Below are 20963 nucleotides of genomic sequence, written 5' to 3'. Positions count from 1 at the left end.
ACCCCAAACCCATGCACCTCAACCCCCATACACAGCAGACCCCAACCCCATGCCCTCTACCTCCAGTGCACCCCAATACGTTGGGTACCCATCCTCATGCACCCCACATCCTCTGTGCACCCCACTGCACAGCAGACCCCAATACACCAATGTGTACTCCCCAAAATACTCCCCAAACCTCCCCAAAATACTCCCCATGCACCTCATCCCCCATACACAGCACACCCCAACCCCATGCATCCTACTTCCCATGCACCCCAATACATTGGGTACCCCATCCCCGTGCACCCCACATCTGTGTACCCCAATACACCATGCTCCCCAAACCCATGCACCTCATCCCCCATACACAGCACACCCCAACCCCATGCACCCTATTTCCAATGCACCCCAATACATTGGGTACCCCATACCCGTGCACCCCAATACACCATGCTCCCTATTTCCAGTGCACCCCAATACATTGGGTACCCCATCCCCATGCACCCCAATATACTGTGCTTCCCAAACCCATGCACCTCACCCCCCATACACAGCACATCCCAACCCCATGCACCCCACTTCCCATGCACCCCAATACACAATGCTCCCCAAACCCATGCACCTCAACCCCCATACACAGTACAACCCCAACCCTACTTCCTATGCACCCCATATCTGTGCACCCCAATACACCATGCACCCCAAACCCATGCACTTCATCCCCCATACACAGTCCACTCCAACCCCATGCACCCTATTTCCAACACACCCCAATACATTGGGTACCCCATCCCTGTGCACCCCACATCTGTGCACCCCAATACACCATGCTCTCCAAACCCCATACACAGCACAACCCCAACCCCATGCACCCTACTTCCCATGCACCCCAATACATTGGGTATCCCAAACCCATGCACATCAACCCCCATACACAGCACAACTCCAACCCTACTTCCAATGCACCCAACATCTGTGCACCCCAATCCTATACACCTCAACTCCCACCTACAGCACCACCCAATCTCAAGGATCCTACATCCGTGCACCCCAATACAAAACAAACCCCAAGCTCATACACCTTGCTTCCATACACAGCAGACCCCAAACCCATGCACCCCGCATCCCTGTGCACCCCAATACACAGCAGACCCCAGCCCCATGATACATCATGCATCTCATGCACCCCAAACCTAGACACCTCGACCCCCATACACAGCACACCCCAACCCCATATGCTACGCTACGCTCCACCCTATCCCACCCCCCTCTCCCACCGCAGGTGCTGCAATCACGGCCCCTCCCGGGGGCGAGCCCCGCGCATGCCCGACCCCTCCTCTTAAATCCCGTAGGGTCGGGGCTGCTCGTATCGTTGTCCTTTGGAGCTGGTGTCCTTATGGCTACCGGGAACGAACCGGGTCGGTGTCACCGCCGCTGCACGCAGGAGGGGCTGGGTGAGTAGATGTGCTTATCTCCTATGGGGGTTGGGGGGGGTCCCCCAGTTGGTGGGTGAAGTAACTGCTGGGGGAGACCTGGAAATGAAAGGCATTAAACTTTAAAACTGATGGTGTAGCATTAGTTGCACGTTAAGGGGTGAAAATAGAATGCAGGTGTTGTTAAAGGTGTCTGTTCCACAGTAGGTCTGATGGCAACCTTAGGTGTGGGCATCAACTTTGGCTTAGGAGAAAAGGATGTGAAGCCCCCCTGGCTGTGCTCTGTGTTCCCACTGTTGAGATGGGGACTTTATGGTCCTATAGAGCTGATAACCCATATCTTTGTTACTCAGAGACATCATTGTTTAACAAAATAGTGGCCTTGGGGTGGACTTCACCTGTTGTAATCCCAAAGCACATCTCCATCCCCAAGTCCTTTAATGTGGGACTTCAACTCATGGAGTTTGTGCTCTGAATTCTTCTGGTTTATGCCTTTATAAGTAAAGGGTGAGTTTTTCACCCATTGTACCCAGTGTGTGATCTTTAAGGTTCCCTCCAACCAAAGCCATTTTCTAATTATTTATATATACATATATGGCCAGAGTCACTCAAACTCCACCTGGAGGATGAGAAATAATGTAAAAAATGGCTTAACAGAGTGGGATGCTGGGGATGTGAGCAGTGGAGCCCCCCTCTTTTCCTCATCCCATAGCAATCCCGTTGGGTAAGATTAAGACATCTCAACACAGCACCACAGCACTGAGTCTAACCTGTCTCCTGTCCACTCCTCAGATGTCCCCAAGGTCACAGAGACCCACAGTGATGGTGACATCCCCCGTCGGGGCTCTGTCTGTGACCGTCACTGCGCTGCCATCAACAATGTGCAAGGCGACCTGGGTTGCCACCAGCACCATCCCCGAGGCCATGCAGGTAGGATGTGCAGGGTGGAGGGGCTCTGGGGGGTCCCCATGCTCTGTATATCACCCCTGTTTTGTTCCTTGTCCCCCAGCTGTGTCCTCACCACTCTGCTGCCAGCAGCACTCGGAGGAGGTGTGTGAGAGCTGCGTGGTGAAAACCACATTGACAGCTGAAAACGCAGTGGAAGCCAACAAGCTCTCCAATAACTACAAGGTGAGCACTCATAGAGTGAGGTTAGGGGGGATCAGTTGGATTCCATCTGGGTTTTCTTACCTCTAAAATCTCTTTACAGTTTGGCTTTAAGAAATGGAAGAGCCACATTACGGCACGGCCATGGGAAGACCGCTCGGAGATAGTCAAAGAGCTCTACTCTGACCTCAACGTCATCCGTGGCCCTGGAGGTGGGTGGATGGCCTTGGGGATGTCCTATGGCAGCATAAGGTGGAAGATTTGCTGCTGTAGATGGCGATGGCCCTATTTGGTGTTTGTCCTTTCCTGCAGGGTCTACAGTGACATGTGGGAATGTCCTCTACCTACTGCTCTTTGGCTGGTGGCTCTCGCTGCTCTACGTCTTGGTGGCTGCAGGGATGTTTGTCACCGTTGTAGGGGTTCCCTATGGTGAGCTCCAAATTGGGGAAGCCTTCTATAGGAAGGGCTGGGGGAGCCATGGGTCTTCAGGCTGGACTTAAAAGGATCAATAGACCCAACCTGCATGGCCCTTCTATGGCTGAAGGGGGGGAACACCTGTTGTCCTGCACGGGGCTGAACTTTGTGTCCCTATAGGGCGGCTCTGCTGGGACCTTGCTGGCTATTTCCTTTGGCCCTTTGGGAAAGTGATCCAGAAAGCAGAGGTAACAGTGCTTCCCACATCAGATTTGGGGAGGGGAGGTGATAAAGGTGCCATGAACTGGACCTTGACCATCCCAATCTCCTCCAGACCCCCAAATCTCAACAGGCACTGGCTGTGCGTGAGGCCGACATGGAGAGCTCAGCGCTGCTTGGTGGCCCTGCCCCCCATCGCTGGGACCCACGGTGTTGGGTGGATGAAGGATATTGGGTGAGTTTCTGAGCTTGGGGACAGTGGGGACCCCTATTGCTGTGGGGATAGCATCTATGAGTGCCTCAATCACTATGGAGTCAGATACTTTGGGGCGAAACCCTAAATGCATCCTGTTATTTCAGCGGCGTGCTGGCACTGTGGTGTGGCTGTGTCTGGGCTACCCACTGTTGGCTCTAGCTCATGGGCTGGTGTGTGTTACTGCGTGGCTCCTTGTCTTCCTCATCCCTGTGGCCAAGCTGAGTGCCCGCACAGCTGCTCGGGTCCTTCTGCTGCCCCCAGAGCGGGTGCGCATCCGTCGTCTGAGGATGGTGAGTGCTGCCCCATATGGGATTGGGGGTACCCTATCCAAGATGGGGTTTGGGGGTCACCAAACTGTCCCTCTGCAGACGGAGGTGCCACTGGATGGGGAGGTCATCCTATGCTGCTACCGTGCTGTCAACCCCTACTACTACAAATATGCGGTGGATGGAATTAATGTTTTTGCTGTCAGTATCCTTTCTCTATTTTGGGGTAGAGGAAGGGTGGTTGGGGTGGGGGGGGCGACCCCAAATCCCACCCCAATAGGGCCATATCCTTGACCATCCATCCCAGACCTGCTGCCACTGGTGCTGGTGACGCTGGTGCTGGGCTATGTGGACAGCCACAACCAGTTGACGAGCTCTCCAGTCAAGTTCACGTTGGCGCTGCTCTCCATCATGCCCCTCTCCTACTACATTGGGATGGCCATTGCCAGGTCAGTGGTACTGTGGGGCAGTGTGGTGGCAGTAGGGATGTATGTTGACCCCTCTGACATCCTCCTTTTCTCTCCCAGCATCTCAGCACAGAGCAACTTTGCTGTGGGTGCGGTGGTGAACGCCACATTTGGCTCCATCACGGAGCTCACCTTCTACATCACAGCACTCATCAAAGGATCCCGTGAGGGCAACAGCTGCTATGCTGAGATTGTCAAGTCTGCACTGACGGGGACTCTGGTGGGATGTGTCCTCTTTGTCCCGGTGAGCTGAGCTGGTGTATCACGAGAGTATCTGGTCTCTATGGTTGGGTGAGCAAATTGCTGATGGATTTCATTTTTTTTCTGGGGTATTTTTGTTCATCCCAAAGGGTCTGTGCATGGTGATAGGGGGCATTCGGCATCAGGAGCAGCGCTTCAACAGCCGGTCAGCAGGTGTCAGCTCAGCCCTGCTCTTCCTCTCTGTTGGAGGTGAGGTGGGGACAGAGGGCGTCCCCAAGGCTTGGAGGGGTTCTGCCTTGAGGGCACCCACCTCCTGTCTCTCTGTTTCCATAGGTGTCTTTGCCCCAACGCTCTTTTCCAAGGTGTATGGGAAGCTGGTGTGTGGCGAGTGCCACAATGTCACCCAGAACCCACTGGGCCACTATCTCTGCCACAACTGTCACTTTGACCTGGTGAGTTGAGGGCACCCTGAGACCACCTGGCCCCAGTGGTGGCAGTGGGACTGTCCTGCATCCCTGTTTCATAACTGATGTTCTCTCTCTGCAGATGGCAAACAATGGCACTCTCTACTACAGCCATGTCCAGTGAGTAGGACTGGGGATGGCCGCTGGGGTTGGCATGGGGTCCCTTCTAGTTCTGGTGTCCCTCTGTACCACCCCAAAGGGTTCTGATTCTACACCCCATCCCCCAGCCAGTGCAGGGGTACCAACAGGGTCTCTGCTTGGAGGCCCTGGTGACACCAAGTATCTTGTCCTGCAGACCCCTGGTATACACAGTGTCCCTTCTGCTCCCTGCTGCGTACCTCATTGGCCTCTTCTTCACCCTGAAAACTCACTCGCACATCTACGACATCCACATCAGTGACTGTCACAGTGAGTGTCCCCAGACCACAGGACACCCATCTTTGGGGCCTGTTTGTCCAGATGTCTGACCCCTGTGTCTGTTCTTCCCCAGTGCCTGGCCACCACCACAGTGCTGTGGTCCACTGGTCCCGTTGGCGGGCACTGGTCATGCTCCTGCTCTCCACCCTCTGTATGTCAGCCTGTGCTGACCTGGCCACGGAGCACATCAGCCCCATCCTCACCAACTCCACCATCTCACAGGTGAGTGTGGGGATGGTCATCATCACCTGTTTTGGGTGACTTTGGGGTCCTCTGGATTGGGTCCCTCCAACCAGAGGAGGGGTGGAGGACCTCTGGGTTCGGTTGCTTCATCAGAGAATGGATGGAGGACATGGAGGTTGAGGCCTTCAACCAGAGAGTTATGAAACTTGAGGTTGGGTCTTCTCTGATAGGGATGGTTGGAGGCCTTCAGGTTGGGGGAACCCCTTATCAGGGCTTGGTAGGATCTCTGGGTTGGGTCCCTTTTGACCAGGGTGGGGATGGAGCTCTAGGTGGGTTCCTCCACTGGGAATAGTTGGGGGACCTCTGGTTTGGGTTCCTTTGACTGGGGGATGAATGGGGACCTGTAGGTTGGGTCCCCTCATCATCTGCCCTCTGGTTGGGACTCTCTGAGTTGGGTATCTCCCAATTAGGGGATAGGGACATGCTTTATCTGCATAATGAAACCCAAAAGCTTGGAATGGGGAAAATGTTCCCAGCACTGGGAAGCTGCCAGGATCAAGACATGCTTTGACACCTCTTGTTTTCCCTGCAGTATTTCATTGGTGTAACTGTGCTGGCAATGGTGCCTGAGCTACCAGAGATTGTCAATGGCATCCAGTTTGCCCTACAGAATAACCTGAGTTTGAGGTGAGTGGGTGGATTTTTTTGGGATGTCCTCCTCCAGTGTGGTCCCTGTGCTCCATCCCAGCCCTATAGCTCTCTGGAGGTGTCAGTCATAGGCTGCCTTACATGTATTCCCTCTTAAGAGGTTTTAAAGGCACAAAAAAGGGTCTGAACCAGGTTCTGCTTTGTAACTTGGTTCCCTCAGGTGGGTTTGCCTTCAGCCCAACAGATCTCCCATGGGCTGTTGGAGACATGATGCTTAACAAACCCCTCTCTCCTCTTAGCATCGAGATCGGGAACTGCATCGCTGTCCAGGTCTGCATGCTCCAGATTCCCATTCTGGTGCTCTTCACCATCTTCTATGTGAGTAGCCCTAGGACAGGCCCAGTGAACCCCAGTCCCACCAGGAGGGTTACACAGGGATCTGGGTTACACACAAGTCTATTTGGGGTTGGCAAGGGACTGTCTTGGCTGGCCGTGAAGGCACAACACTCTCTATTTTTGCAGCCAACAAACTTCACGCTTGTCTTCAGCGACCTCCATGTCTACGCCAGCATGTTCAGTGTGGTGCTCATGAACTATATCTTCATGGATGGCAAATGTGACTATTTCCAAGGTCAGTGTGGGTCCTGATGTTCCCATTGTCCCTGTGATAATGGGGTTGAAGAGCTTCTAGAGAACACTTTGAGGTCTCCACTTTGTGCTTCTCCAAGTTCAGGGTGGCTTGAGCAACTCTAGGGTTTGACTGACTTAACCAAGACTGCATGTGATTCCCCTATGACATGAACCCAGGGGTCCTAAGTAACAGTAGTGTCCAACTCAAGGATCCTAAATGTGACCACCCTGCCCTACTGCAGGGCATAACTCCCTCTTACTTGCTCTCTGCCCTATAGGCACAGTGCTGGTGATGGTCTACTTCATCCTCCTGGCTGTGTACTTCTTTGCCCCATCGCCCAGTGGCTGCTGAGTCTGGGACTTGGTTGGGTTCCTCCAACCCCGTTGTTGGGTTTGGTGTGATCCAATATCTCAGGGATTTGGCTGGGCTGGATCTGGGCTGGAAAGCAGCAATGGAAGCACTCCTGCACTCAGATGGAGCCTTTGTGCCCCAAAACTTCACAGAAGAATTTCTGGCTCGTGTCTGTGGCTGGAAGGGAAAATATCCTCAGTGGGAGAGTCTTGAAGGACATCAGTGTGGTCTCAAGGATGGACCCTCCCCTGGGATTCTTGCACTGGGAGATGGTGCTTGAGAAGAGCCCTCATCCTTCCAAGCCTTGGGGATTCTGCTTTCTCCTGGGTCTGGAGGAGGTTATGGCTTGGGCCATCTCACAGTGCTTTGTGATGGCACTGGAGCTGCACTGAATGTCTTTTTTTCAGCTGTTTTTGCCATTAAAGCAGTTTTGTACAAATCAAAAGCTCACTTTGGTCATCTGCCTGGACCTCCCCCTCTGAAGGTTAGTGATGGTCTTGGGGTGATGTTGCCCATCGAGGTTGATGTCGTTGAGCGGGCACAGATGGCTTTGGTTGGAGTAGGAACCCAGGCAGTGGAGCAGGGCGGTGCTCATCCATCACATGTTATTGGGATTAGATCCACCATGTAGGGTAAAGAGTTGGAAGGGCAACCTGAGATGGCCAGAGAGGTCTGGGGTCATCCTGATATTGGTATGACTGTCCTGGGTCATCCCTGCTTTTAAATAGAGTCAGAGCCACGTCCACCTCTGAGCTGGTTCTGTTTAGGGGTTAAATATGGCAGCACCATGATGCCAACGAGGAACTCTTTGGAGAAAGCAGCAGCTGGAGTGAGAGGACGAAGTGGGTGATCTGGATGCGTTTATTATCTCTTTGAAAAGGAAAAAACCAAACCAAAGCTCAACACTGACAGACACATAAATACAGGCAATACAGCTCCTTCCCCACAGCCCCATGCAGGTGGTGTTGCTCTATGGGGGCGTCTTCCAGTATGGGGAGCGATGCTCTCTGCATGCAATGTGTGCGTTGGGCTCAAACCAAACCAGGAAAGCTTTACGTTCCCGTCCAATAGATCTGATGGAGACACTGGATCTTTTCCTTCTCCCTTAAGGAGGTGGCTGTACTCTGGTTGAGGAACACTTGGTTATCTTGCTTGGAAGATAAGGACAAGCAGCTGAACGTTCTTCTAGACCTTGTTCTCATTGCGTAGCGCTGTGTCAAAGAGGATGGTTTTAATAGGGTAGGGAAACATCCTTCATGGCAGGAAAGGGAGAAATCAGCACATGGATGACCAGGCTCATCCAGGGGAAACAGCCCCAGCTCAACTGGAGGCCATAAGGCAAAGATTCAGAACAGACATTGTCGCAAAAAACAGATGAAAGCCACTGAGCTCTGGACAGGGCTCCATCAGCAGAGGGGTGGCCAGCAGGGACAGGGAGGGGACTGTCCCTCTCTGCTCTGCCCCATCTGCAGCACTGCGTCCAGGTCTTGTATTGGGCCCCCAATACAAGATGGACAGGGAGCTGTTGGGGAGGGTCCAGAGGAGGCCACGAAGATGCTCAGAGGGCTGCAGCACCTCCCCTACAAAGACAGGCTGAGGGAGCTGGGCTTGTTCAGCATGGAGAAGAGAAGGCTGCGGGGTGAGCTCATTGCAGCCTGCCAGGACCTGAAGGGAGCCTACAGACAGGAGGGGAGTCAGCTCTTAATGAGGGGAGATAACAGCAGGACAAAGGGAAATGGTTTGGAGTTGAAGGAGGGAAGGTGAGGGGGTTGGAGCTTGATAATCCTTGAACTCCCTTCCAACCCAAGGTGTTCTATGATTCTATGACAGAGAAAAGGTCAGCTGGCTCACTGGTAGCACAGTAAACCAGGTAGGAAGAGGTTAAAATGGGGTGAGGAGCTGCTGGAGCCAATCTCAAAGCAAGAGTAGGGAAAGGGGAGGAGGGGACACAAGTCTGCCCTGGAGACTTGCAGAGGTATGAGAATGGGGTATGTGGAACAGCACCAGAGCTGGGTCTAGCATGAGGCAGGGTGTCTACAACACTGCTGTCTTTGTGATGGGCTGGACCCCCAGTTTCCTCAGGTTCTTGTTTATAGAGGAACCTGTACTGGGCTCAAAGCCCTCCATCTGTGGCCCTAAAAGTGCCTCCTTCACCCTCCTTACAGCAGGGGCATGAGCTGCTGGTGAGTTTGGCAAACTCCCTCCTCCCCACCTCCAGTAAACTACACAGTAGTCCATTCAGTGGCAGCTTTTAAGCAGTCTTTTAAGCAAACCTTTCCATCTGAAAAGGTGAAGAGCACAGCTGTGCCCACTTCAAATCCCTGCACCCCAAGAGCTGTGCAGGATCAGCTTTGCTCGCTGCCTCCTCCAGCACTGCAGTCATCACCTGAAGCCCCTTATACCACATGCAAAACCCTCCAGCTTTAAGAGTTCTTTGTTGTTATAAAGGGAGAGCGTGGCTGGGCAGCAGGGGGATGAACGTCACCCCCAGCAGCTGTTTTTACACACTGACTGTCCTCTGTTAGATGCAGCTTATGAAAGTATGCAGTTGAATGCACCACATGTAAGCATGATTTCAGACATTCATTAAGCTCTGCCCTCCCTCCCTCCCCCCCTCCCCAATTAAGTTGCAAGCGTGTGCTGATGGCAGATGGATGAGATGGGTTAGTCCCAGAGCGTTCTTCATTCATGGCGTTAACTCAGAGATCCATAAATAAAAAGTGGCTTTCCAACAAATTAGAAACTTCTAGAAAGGCATCGATGCAGTTGCTGAGTAAGGCGTTGTTGAGCAGGTTCCTCCGTGTGTTCTTAGCAAGACCAACCACAGTATCCATAAATAGGGGAGGGAGGGAAGGAAGGGGGAGCTGCTGGACGTAGTGTTGTGTGTGGGGCAGAAGCTGGAGCTGTTCTCATTTTAGCCTCTCAACGAGTCCCTGCGTCAGTCCAAGGTGCAAAAGCTGAGATCTGGAAAGGGTCGCTAGATGAGGGAAATACTCCAGGAGCTTCTCCCACGACAGTTCCAGCAGGCTGGGTACCACCAACCACATTTTAAACAGAGAGCCAGTCCGTTTGTTTTCGTGGATGTTGACAACTCCTCCGTGAACGTACATACAGCCAGCCTAGGAAGGAAAGGGGGAAGAGGAGTTAGATGGGGACAGGAAAAATGGGTATGTACTGAAGGATGGCACTGACAAGAAAACCAGGGTTTGACCATCTCTCTGTGCCTGGAATAGAAGCATCACCGCCTGAGCCAGGCTCCCTGGGCTCCTTTTGAAGCTAAGAAGAGGTTGTGCTGCTGAAGGGCACTCTTTTCTTCTCCTAAGGATGTACACATGAGCTCAGGGTGCTTTGCTGTGTGTTTTGTGAGGTGAATTCTAACCCCAGGAATCAATTTTAAGAGCTGGAATAGATTATTACAGACCTGTATTTGGCAACCTTGCCCCTAGCAGAGAGGTTGCTGCCTTCAGAAAGCAGAGCACGCTGTGTGCTACAGCACTTCAAACAGCTGCAGGCGTACAAGAAGTCAATGCAGTAACCTCAGAGCAGCTCGCAGCCTCCCCCAGGGTGCTGCATGCAGCTGAGGTCACCTCCTTGGTAACATCTGCTCAGCTCTATTTACAGCCCACACAAACGTGAGACAAACAGCTCCAACTTCAGCTATAAGGGAAAGAATAGGAGTCACTCACCGGTGTGACAGCAGCACAGTGAAAATACACTGGTTCGGGCATGGCAGCTGGGAGCTTGACCCACTGGAAAGTCTGCAGATTCAGCTTCCAAACGTCTCCTAGAATTACTTCTCCATTATATCCTCCACAAACAAACACATCTGCAGAGAGAAGAAACACACAGTGCTTCAGGTATTGTATGGCCTGCAGCTCTCTCAAATGCTTTGGAGGTCGGCATCTCTCAGGGTGGAGAGATGGGCTTCCCAATGGTAGGCTGTACCAAGATACATCGATTTTCAAGAGGAAGACTTTACCATTTTTGATCTGAACACAGCTGTGGCATCTTCTAGCTGCTGGGAAACCTGAGGAGAGAAAAAATAATAGACATGAGAAAAGAGATCACAGAATGGTTGGGTTGGAAGGGACCTCAAGGATCATGAAGCTCCAACCACCCCACAACAGGCAGGGCCACCAACCTCCACATTGAATACCAGCCCAGGCTGCCCAGGGCCCCATCCAACCTGGCCTTGAACACCTCCAGGGATGGACGGGGCATCCACAGCCTCTCAGGGCAGCCTGTTTATAAGCTGAGATCTGCATCTCCTTCTGTGATGAGAACCAGCCCCCATCACCTCATCCTACCCAGGAGGGAGAGAAGCCAGAGTGCCAGCCACACTTCAGCTGGGTTACTTCTCACTGATGAAGCTATAATGGAGCAGGGTCCTGAAGCCAGCATAAGTCTACACAAGGTTACTTGCAGACTCACCAACTTTTTCATGAGGTTTTGTGGCAATTTCCTCCCAGGTGTTGGTTTCAAGGTTGTATGCATGGATCTGAATGGAGAAAAGAGAAGAACTGTTGGATCCTGTTGGCTCTGCCAGAACTACGACCAGTCACGGGGTGACCAAATTAGACACACGGAGAGTCACTACTTCATAGTTTCAACCTTTTGGAAGTGGGACGCTATTGAAAGTCTCTTTATTTATTATCTCAGCCTCCAAAAAGAATCCACTCTCCCAGTCTCAGTGGGGAACAATGTTTACCACAGGAAAGGAAATTAGAAGTAAGGAAGAGAAGAAGGGAGTCACCATTATCGACATGCAAACTTAAAAGTCAAGGAGCTCCTTTCTTCAGCCTTTTCCTGTTTTGGCATAACTACAACATTTACATCCCAAGTGCTCTTAAATGAGAACCTTTGTTAACAGACCTACAACAGATTATACTGTAGATGTGTGTGGTCAGGGGGTACCATTCACCATTTCTAAGTCAACAGGACTTGTCTGTGGTACCCCCAGCCTTTATAGAAACTAGAGAACAGTCTGCTTCCAGTAAATCAAGCTCTCCAAACAGATGAAATGACTGTGCTGGTTATGCTTTAATGCAAAAGAATGTGTTCTGGTAAACTCTAGAGGCTTCTCACCACCTTACCTTATCTAAGGAATAAGCTGTCCAGGAAGTTCCACCTCCCAGGATATAAATCCTTTGACCATCGTGTGCAATTTCATGCCTGTACCTGAAGGTGCAGAGATGGGACATTTAACAGCACAAGGAGTTAATGCAAGTGAGTAGCAACAAAACTTTCTGGAAACACTAATGAATGTGAGTGGTTGAAGCAGACATCCCAACCACGGCTATGCTGTATCAGACCCCCAGGGTTGGCAGTTTTCAGATGTGGAAGCTTTCACAACCAACCTAAGCAGCACCTGGAAAGCTGGAAAGAAGGTTTCTGAGAGCAGAGCCTCACAGATCTCAAGTACAACAGTTCATAGAGCACCATGACAGTCCTTAATACTTCTTCTCACACTAAGGTCACCAACTGAAACCTTGCTACAGAATGAAGCAAGGAACAGAGATCAGCTGGAACCTTCTCAGCTCTCAACAGCTGCCTCAAGTTCCCAGCTCTGTTCTGGCACCACAAATTGTTCTGGCAGAGGCTTCACACCCCCTTCCTACACCCCTCTGCATATCATAATGCTGGAGCACTGATTGTACAAGGCTCACAGCCAAAAGCACTGACAGCACCCTCTCAGCTTCTCAATCTCAGTAAAGGTGGTGATTTCTCAGTGTAAAAGCTCTCCAGGCCGCCCAGCTCCTCACCTCTCCTCTGGCATGTCGCAAGACATGTTGTTTGGTTTCAATTGGATCCACTCTCTGGTGTTGAGGTCTAGTTTATGCAGGTCGGTGCTGTAAATGTAACCAGTTGTTCCACCAAAAACATATAGAGACCCATTGATGATGGCCATGGCCTGGAAGGTAGGGAGAAGCCAGTTAGAAAGGACACAGAGCATCAGCACTGAAACAGAACGAACTCCCAGCCTCCCAAAACAAGGACACACAGAACACGCAGTGGGTCTGACAAAGGGCCTTCCCTCCTACCTGCCCATAGATCCGATTGGGTTTCTTTCCTCTGCAGCTGAGCAGGGCCCATCTTTTGTACTTGACATTGCAGACGTGGACATCGTTGCCATTACTCTCCCCAAATGGGATTCCGGTGCCTCCAAACACAAGCAGGTTATTGCCATGCAATACAACTAGGAGAGACAGACAGGGCAGAGACGTTTGTTGCAGTGAAATGCAGTGAAACAGAACTCTGAAGGGAGCAGGCAACAAGTGTTGGTTGTTGTTCAAACACCCTACAACTCACGTTATGAATTTACGGCCTTGAAATGCTCTAAAAGAGAAAGAATCAAAAACCCCATCCCAAACTCAAGGCCTAATTGCACAAGAGTTGGAAACAGGATCCAGATTTCCCACTTCTTGTCTGGTTTTGCATTCCATCAGGGACACCGATTAAAATAGCTTCAAGCCAAGGTGCATAGGAATTGGATTTCCATACGTACGTGACATGGAGGCCAGCTCCCTGGGCATGTAGCCCTCGGTGCCCATTTGGTGCCACGTGTCTGTAGCGAAGTTGTACCGCCAGAGCTCCCTGAAGAGTGGGTAGTCTTCATTCTCTGGCCCACCAGACTCATCGTAGTCAGGATTGTAGCCTCCAAACACATACAGGTTGGCATTGTCTGCCACGCAGCGATGGCCGCTTCTTGCTGGTGGAGATCTCTGACCTGTGGACAAACAGAAAAGGAGCTGAGCTTTTGTCTGAGGTTCAGGACACCCCGACTGGGGTGGTCCCCCAGCAGGAGCAGCTGGTGCAGCAAGAAGTCAACAGTGCTGCAGGGAGCCCACCTCGGAGCCTGCAGCTGGCACAAGGAGCCCTTCCCTAATGAGAATAATAACCTACCTACAATAATACAGGTGGAGTGAAGGGAACTGAGGCTCAGAACTCAACCAGAACAGGCCAAAAGACCAACACACACATGGCAGTGAGTCCAAGGAAAACCAAACAGCGATATTCTTGCATAAAGGCAATTGAAGTCTGAACTGGTAAGTGATGAAATAGTAATTCCAAGCTTGTTGTAATTCAGAGCTTGGTAAGAGTCTAGCAGTGTCAAGGAAAGAAGTGACACAGAGGACCACACAATGAATGAGAAAGATAAAGGGAAAACAATCAGGTCTCAGAACAAAGGACCCAGTATGAGAGAGCTTAGAACATTTCAAACCAACCTGGAAGGTTCAAAATCAAAGTGGATCCCCCAAGATCCCCTCATCCATGCACCACCTGTGTGCTCTCCCAGCTCTATTATGGGCTTTTATGATGGAACAGGACCCAGTGAAGTGCTTGTAGACCATCATGCTTCTTACAGCTCACTGCAATGGGGACACATTCACAAACCAAGTGGCACAATGTTAAATTGAGTTGAATCGTCACCCAACTCTTCAGACGTGAACTGACCTTAATTACTGTGGGAAGAAAGCCTTAAAATGAGGTTCCTCCAGTTTTATGGTTTTAAAGGAAGGATCTGCATGAGTTCAATGCGTTGAAGAGGTAATTCAGCAGACAAGCTCCACGCTTTGCACTTAGAGATGCATTTCCACTTAATCATGTTGTATCTGTTGCTTCACATCTCCTACCAATGCTTTTAATGCAAGCTTTGGATCCGTTCTTGCTCCAGCACTTGCAGCACGTGATGAGCCCATTACACAAGTGCAAACTTCAGCTGATGCAGGAAGATGGCAACACCCAAACCAAGAGAAAGGGGTCTTGAAAGCCAGTGATTGAATACAGCTATATAGTGAAAGGGTAACAATTGGATAACAGGCTGCTTGGCCAGGTTGAGATCCCAAAGCAAAGAGCTGCTGCTTCAGGGAAATGATGAGAAGGAAACATTCATCACCACCTTTTCCTTAGGGGGAATGGTAAAACTGAGAGGGAATAAGCAGCCACACCAATGGAATGAAGCTGAAACAGCACAGCAGGGAGAGAAGAAGGAAAAAGTTCTAATTTTGGGCTGAGTTATCTGATAGCAACGTGCTGGCTGTCATTGCACACTGACCTGTTAACACCCTGTCACATTCACGCTCTTCAAGTGATTCATTAAGTGACTTCAGGAGGAGCTGCTGGGATGTCCCAGATTGACTTTATTAGAGCGGATTCCTAATTGAATGTCTCTGCAGCAGGAAGAACTGATAGAACAAAAGGAGAGTAAGGAAAAAAAGGCAGGGGAATGTCTGCCCCTGAGGTGACACAGTGCAGCAATCCATGCAGGAGACGTTTCCTACCTCTCTGAATGCAGAATAGAACTGAGGAGACTAGAACAGAGATGACATTAACTTAAAGACACCCTTCGTTTTAGAGGAGGAAAGTACCACGGTCCAGAATGGCCTCAAAGTTTATTAAATTCCAGCTCTGCAGCCTTCACAGCCACAGCACTATATAGAAAACCTGGAGAAGATGAAAAAATACCCTACTTGCTTTCAAGCAATCAGCAGATTACTTGGAGCTATGCAGCAGATTAAATGCCATCAGCATGGCCGGTGTCAACAGCTCCAGCCAACCCTTCCAGATCGCTCTGCTGCATTCCAACAGCTCCATAAAGTTAAACAGGAGGAAGAATCAAACTGTGAAGCGCTCAGTGATTCAGCTCAGCCACCAGCAGCAACAAGGGTGAGGTGAGAGGTGCCGCACACACAGCAGCACAAAGGCTCACAGAGAACAAAGGCGTTTTCTTTCCATCTGATTATCCTCCCCTTTATGAGGGCAGGAAAAAAAAAACCTTGGCATCATCTCACCAGGTTAAAGGAGAGCAGGATACCTGCTATTCCAGTTTGTAAGCTACCAGCTGGATCACTGTGCTTGTTTGTTTGCATTTAAAAGAAAGGGAAAAGGTCTAATTAGGTGAAAGCATTTCTTAGAAACAAAAGTAATCAACACAAGACTTGAACGCAAACTTGTTTTGGGAGCCTGCTTGAAGCTGCCCTTTCCTTATCGTGACTGTGCTGCCAGAGAAACCAATTAATGTATTAATCAGTGTCAAAGTCTTGGCAGAGGCCGAGCTCTGCCTCTATCAGCTTCTGTAGGATTGGATTTTACTTTTTAAGGCAGTTTTCTTTCCTCACTATGATCCCTCGTTATCAATTTCCCAGCCAAGTGATGCGATGCTGTTCTCCAGAGGTGGCAAACCTACAGCTGCCATTGCCTCTCCCCCCTCCCCGTCCTAAGCAGCCCTAAAAGGATCAAGATCCCATCACCTCTCCAGAAACACAGAAAGGAGAATGAGAAGAGCCCCAGATCAACCTCACTATAGGTAGAGACAAGGCTGAACAGTGGCCAAAGCTCAGCAAAGCCAAAGAAAAATAACTCCTAAATCCTATGGGAGCAAAGAAGCCTTGTTTCTAAGCTCCCATACTTGCTAGGGATACCAAAAATACCCTTTGGCATTGCCAGAGCACCAGAAGCCACCACAGGAGCCCTTTAGGAACGTTGACCTCTTTATTCTTTTGGACTTGAAGGATCATTGGAGATCCATCTGAAACTGGAGTGCAATAGGAGGTTTAAATGTACTCAGAGAACTGGTGGAACGTATCGATGCAGCATCAGCCTCTGCTCATCGATAATCAATGAGGTGAACACACTGCACACCACCCCACGTGGATGACTAGAATTAAAAGCACAGCTGGTCTTGATGTTCAGGGTTTACAACTATGGAGTGTTGAGGTGCTGGACCAGCTGCCCAGAGAAGCTGTGGATGCCCTGTCCATCCCTGGAGGTGTTGAAGGCCGGGTTGGATGGGGCCCTGGGCAGCCTGGGCTGCTATTCAATGTGGAGGTTGGTGGCCCTGCCTATTGTGGGGTGGTTGGAGCTTCCTGATCCTTGAGGTCCCTTCAAACCCAAGCCATTCTGTGATTATCCCCTCCTACAGACCACACAGAACAAAGCTTCCTTCATTACTCTTGGAGAAAGATCCATCATCCCACATGCAGCCAGCAGAGCTTGGATCGATGGGCAGAACAGAGTTGTCTCTCTCTTTGTGCTTCCACACATCTTCGCATTTCAAGCATTCATACAAGAAAGCGATTGATTTTTACTACCTCCCACGATGAGCTCGTTAACAACTGGGGTTAATCCACTTAAACCCAGGGGTGTGATAAAAACACTGGAATATATATGTATATATATTGGTGTTGTGACCATTCACTCTCAAGGTGGATGGATAGGAAGATTTCCAGTGGGGAGAACAAAACACACAACGCCTGAGTTTGACATTCTGGATCATTTTAAAGCTCGGAAACAAATATAGCTCTATTTTTTCCCATAGCCAACATAGGATTTCAGAGTCTTTATATAGAAAGGACCATTAGAAATAACCCTCTGGTGCAAGTAGCTCTGCACAGCTTTGATGTTACCTCCTTCCATCACCTTTTTTCCATCATCTCCCCATTATCCATGGTCACACAACAAATGGCAGAGGGAGAACGTGAGGAAAGCAGCACCTGAATTCACACTCTGGTGGTTGAAGTGGTGAAGTGTTTTAGCCTGGAGGTTGCCCACCTGAAATGACACTTGGTCTATTGGGAGCAGAAGAGCTTTGCAGGGCACACATCCACTTCTAGTGCACGTTACCTGCTCCTTGAATGCTGTCACATTGATTACTATCAAAACGAAGAGAAACAACACAAACACTGTGTGCTTTACAGAGAGAATCCGGGGTAATAAATAGTGGGGAAGGTGAAAGAACGACTCAGAAAGCCCAAGAGAGAATTAAGAAGAAAGAAAACAAACCCAGATGGAGTAAATAGAAGGAGGGGGGAAGAAAGATGTCTCTGAATCTCAATGTTTAAGCAACAGCTGCTGTTGGAATGATGTAAATAGGACGTTAACAGGTGTCAGATTGAGAGAAAAGGATGGAGCCAGGAAGATCTACCATCACTTTTTCATCACGTAACCTTTGAGCTCATTGAGGTTGGCTTTAAGGCACATATGCTGAGCGAAGCAGGATCTGTGTATCCCCAGGGCTGCAGCACAAAAAATAGGGATCACTGCGACCATCTCAGGAGGATGCAGGATTACACTTGCTCAAGCCAACGACTGTAAAGCGAGAAAATAAGCAGCCGTTGTGATAGCGCCTTATCGCGAAAGGAAGGAAGGAAATAATGTCTGAGAACTGGCCCGAAAATAGAAGGCGTGGAGCTGCTCAGCACGTTCACAGCACTGTCACACTGAAGCCTGAGGGTGTCCTTGTTTGCTCTTATGCAGGCACAGATGGTGATAGGATTTGCACTAGTGGGTATGGAGGAGGGGGGGGAAATAAAGGATTGGAAGGGATGGGAAACATACACCATGTATTGGGTTTTGGGCCCCTCATTGCAAGAAAGACATTGACCCCCAATACATCATATATGGCCCTACATGATCCCCACCACCCCCAATACATCATATATGGGCCTACATGAACCCCACCACCCCCAATACATAATATACGGCCCTACATGATCCCCACCACCCCCAATACATCATATATGGACCTACATGATCCCCATCCCCCCCAATACATCATATACGATCCTACATGATCCCCACCACCCCCAATACCCTCATATACAGGCCTACATGATCCCCACCACCCCCAATACCCTCATATACAGGCCTACACGATCCCCACCACCCCCTATACATCATATACGGGCCAACATGATCCCCACCACCCCTAATATATCACATATGGGCCTACATGATCCCCACCACCCCCAATACATCATATACGACCCTACATAATCCCCACCACCCCCAATACATCATATATGGCCCTACATGATCCCACCACCCCCAATACATCATATACGGGCCTACACAACACCCACCACCCCCAATACTTCATATATGGGCCTACACAACCCCCACCACCCCCAGTACATCATATATGGCCCTACACAACCCCCACCACCCCCAATACATCATATATGGGCCTACACAATCCCCACCACCCCCAATACATCATATATGGGCCTACACGATCCCCACCACCACCAATACATCATATACAGCCCTACACGATCCCCACCACCCCCAATACATCATATACGACCCTACATAATACCCACCACCCCTAATACATCATATACGGCTCTACATGATCCCCACCACCCCAATACATCATATATGGGCCTACACGATCCCCACCACCCCCAATACATCATATACGGCTCTACATGATCCCCACCACTCCCAATACATCATATATGGACCTACACGATCCCCACCACTCCCAATACACTCATATATAGTCCTACATGATCCCCACCACCCCCAATACATCAAATATGGCCCTACACGATCCCCAACACCCCCAATAAATCATATATGGCCCTACACGATCCCCACCACCCCCAATAAATCATATATGGGCCTACACAATCCCCACCCCCAATGCATCATATACGGCCCTACATGTTCCCCACCACCCCCATTACATTATATATGGGCCTACATGATCCCCACCACCCCCAATACATCATATACGGTCCTACACAATCCCACCACCCCCAATACATCATATATGGCCCTACATGATCCCACCACCTCCAATACATCATATATGGCCCTACATGATCCCTACCACCCCCAATACATCATATATGGCCCTACACGATCCCCACCACCCCCAATACATCATATATTGCCCTACACGATCCCCACCACCCCAATACATTATATATGGCCCTACATGATCCCCACCACCCCCTATACATCATATATTGCCCTACACAATCCCACCACACCCAATACATCATATATGGACCTACATGATACCCATCACCACCAATACATCATATATGGGCCTACATGATCGCACCACCACCAATACATCATATATGGCCTACATGATCCCTACCACCCCCAATACATCATATATGGCCTACATGATCCCCACCACCCCCAATACATCATATTTGGCCCTACATGATCCCACCACCCCCAATACATCATATATGGCCTTACATGATCCCCACCACCCCCAATACATCATATATGGCCTACATGATCCCCACCACCCCCAATACATCATATTTGGCCCTACATGATCCCATCACCCCCAATACATCATATATGGCCTTACATGATCCCCACCACCCCCAATACATCATATACGGTCCTACATGATCCCCACCACCGCCAATACATCATATATGGGCCTACATGATCCCCACCACCCCCAATACATCATATATGGCCCTGAACGATCCCCACCACCACCAATACATCCTATATGGACCTATATGATCCCAACAACCGCAATACATCAAATATGGCCCTACACGATCCCCACCACCCCCAATACATCATATATGGGCCTACATGATCCCAACCACCCCCAATACATCATATATGGGCCTACATGATCCCCACCACCCCCAATACATCATATACGGCCCTACACAATCCCACCACCCCCAATACATTATATATGGCCCTACACAATCCCCACCACCCCCAATACATCATATATAGACCTACACAATCCCACCACCCCCAATACATCATATATGACCCTACATGATCCCCACCACCCCCAATACATCATATATGGGCCTACATGATCCCACCACCCCCAATACATCATATATGACCCTACATGATCCCCACCACTTCCAATACATCATATATGGCCCTACACGACCCCCATCGCCCCCCTCCCACCCCATTGCCCCATTACCCGCCCTATGAGGCCTCACCCGCCGTGTGCGGCCTCCCCGGCAGCTGCACGAAGCGGTTGAGGATCCCGTCCTCCATTCTGCCTCTCAGGCCGCTCCGTTCCCTCTCTCCATCCTCCGCCGCCATGGCCGCTTCTCCTCACACAGATCCCCACCCCCCTCCTTCCTCGACAGCCGCCATGCCCGTCGACCAATCAGCGAGCGGCTTCTGA

At 50.3% G+C, this 20963-nt stretch overlaps 2 protein-coding genes across 2 annotated transcripts; one reads left to right on the top strand and one right to left on the bottom strand.

Moving 5' to 3' along the window:
* The first annotated feature begins 288 nt into the window (after positions 1-288).
* LOC107310810 (uncharacterized) lies at positions 289-7484 on the top strand. Its single transcript, XM_015856832.3, has 20 exons — positions 289-1436; positions 2208-2345; positions 2425-2546; positions 2626-2734; positions 2835-2951; positions 3117-3184; positions 3271-3390; positions 3516-3701; positions 3780-3882; positions 3985-4126; positions 4205-4388; positions 4495-4594; positions 4679-4797; positions 4892-4929; positions 5105-5217; positions 5300-5448; positions 6002-6096; positions 6357-6435; positions 6580-6688; positions 6966-7484. Exons 1-20 carry the CDS (start codon positions 1154-1156, stop codon positions 7037-7039), a joined length of 2448 nt encoding a protein of 815 aa, XP_015712318.2. The 5' UTR covers positions 289-1153; the 3' UTR covers positions 7040-7484.
* A 398-nt stretch (positions 7485-7882) lies between these two features.
* KLHDC10 (kelch domain containing 10) lies at positions 7883-20920 on the bottom strand. The gene is made up of 9 exons (XM_015856948.3): positions 20773-20920; positions 13545-13766; positions 13081-13235; positions 12802-12950; positions 12133-12217; positions 11471-11537; positions 11019-11066; positions 10726-10865; positions 7883-10158 (listed from the first exon to the last, which is right to left on the bottom strand). Exons 1-9 carry the CDS (start codon positions 20876-20878, stop codon positions 9949-9951), a joined length of 1182 nt encoding a protein of 393 aa, XP_015712434.2. The 5' UTR covers positions 20879-20920; the 3' UTR covers positions 7883-9948.
* Between the last annotated feature and the right edge of the window lie 43 nt (positions 20921-20963).

Source organism: Coturnix japonica, chromosome 1, assembly GCF_054131305.1.
Source record: "Coturnix japonica strain WE chromosome 1, WE-NBRP24, whole genome shotgun sequence".
NCBI classification, from domain to species: domain Eukaryota; kingdom Metazoa; phylum Chordata; class Aves; order Galliformes; family Phasianidae; genus Coturnix; species Coturnix japonica.
Note: the sequence above shows the minus strand (reverse complement) of the source record. Positions and strands in the feature narration are given on the sequence as shown.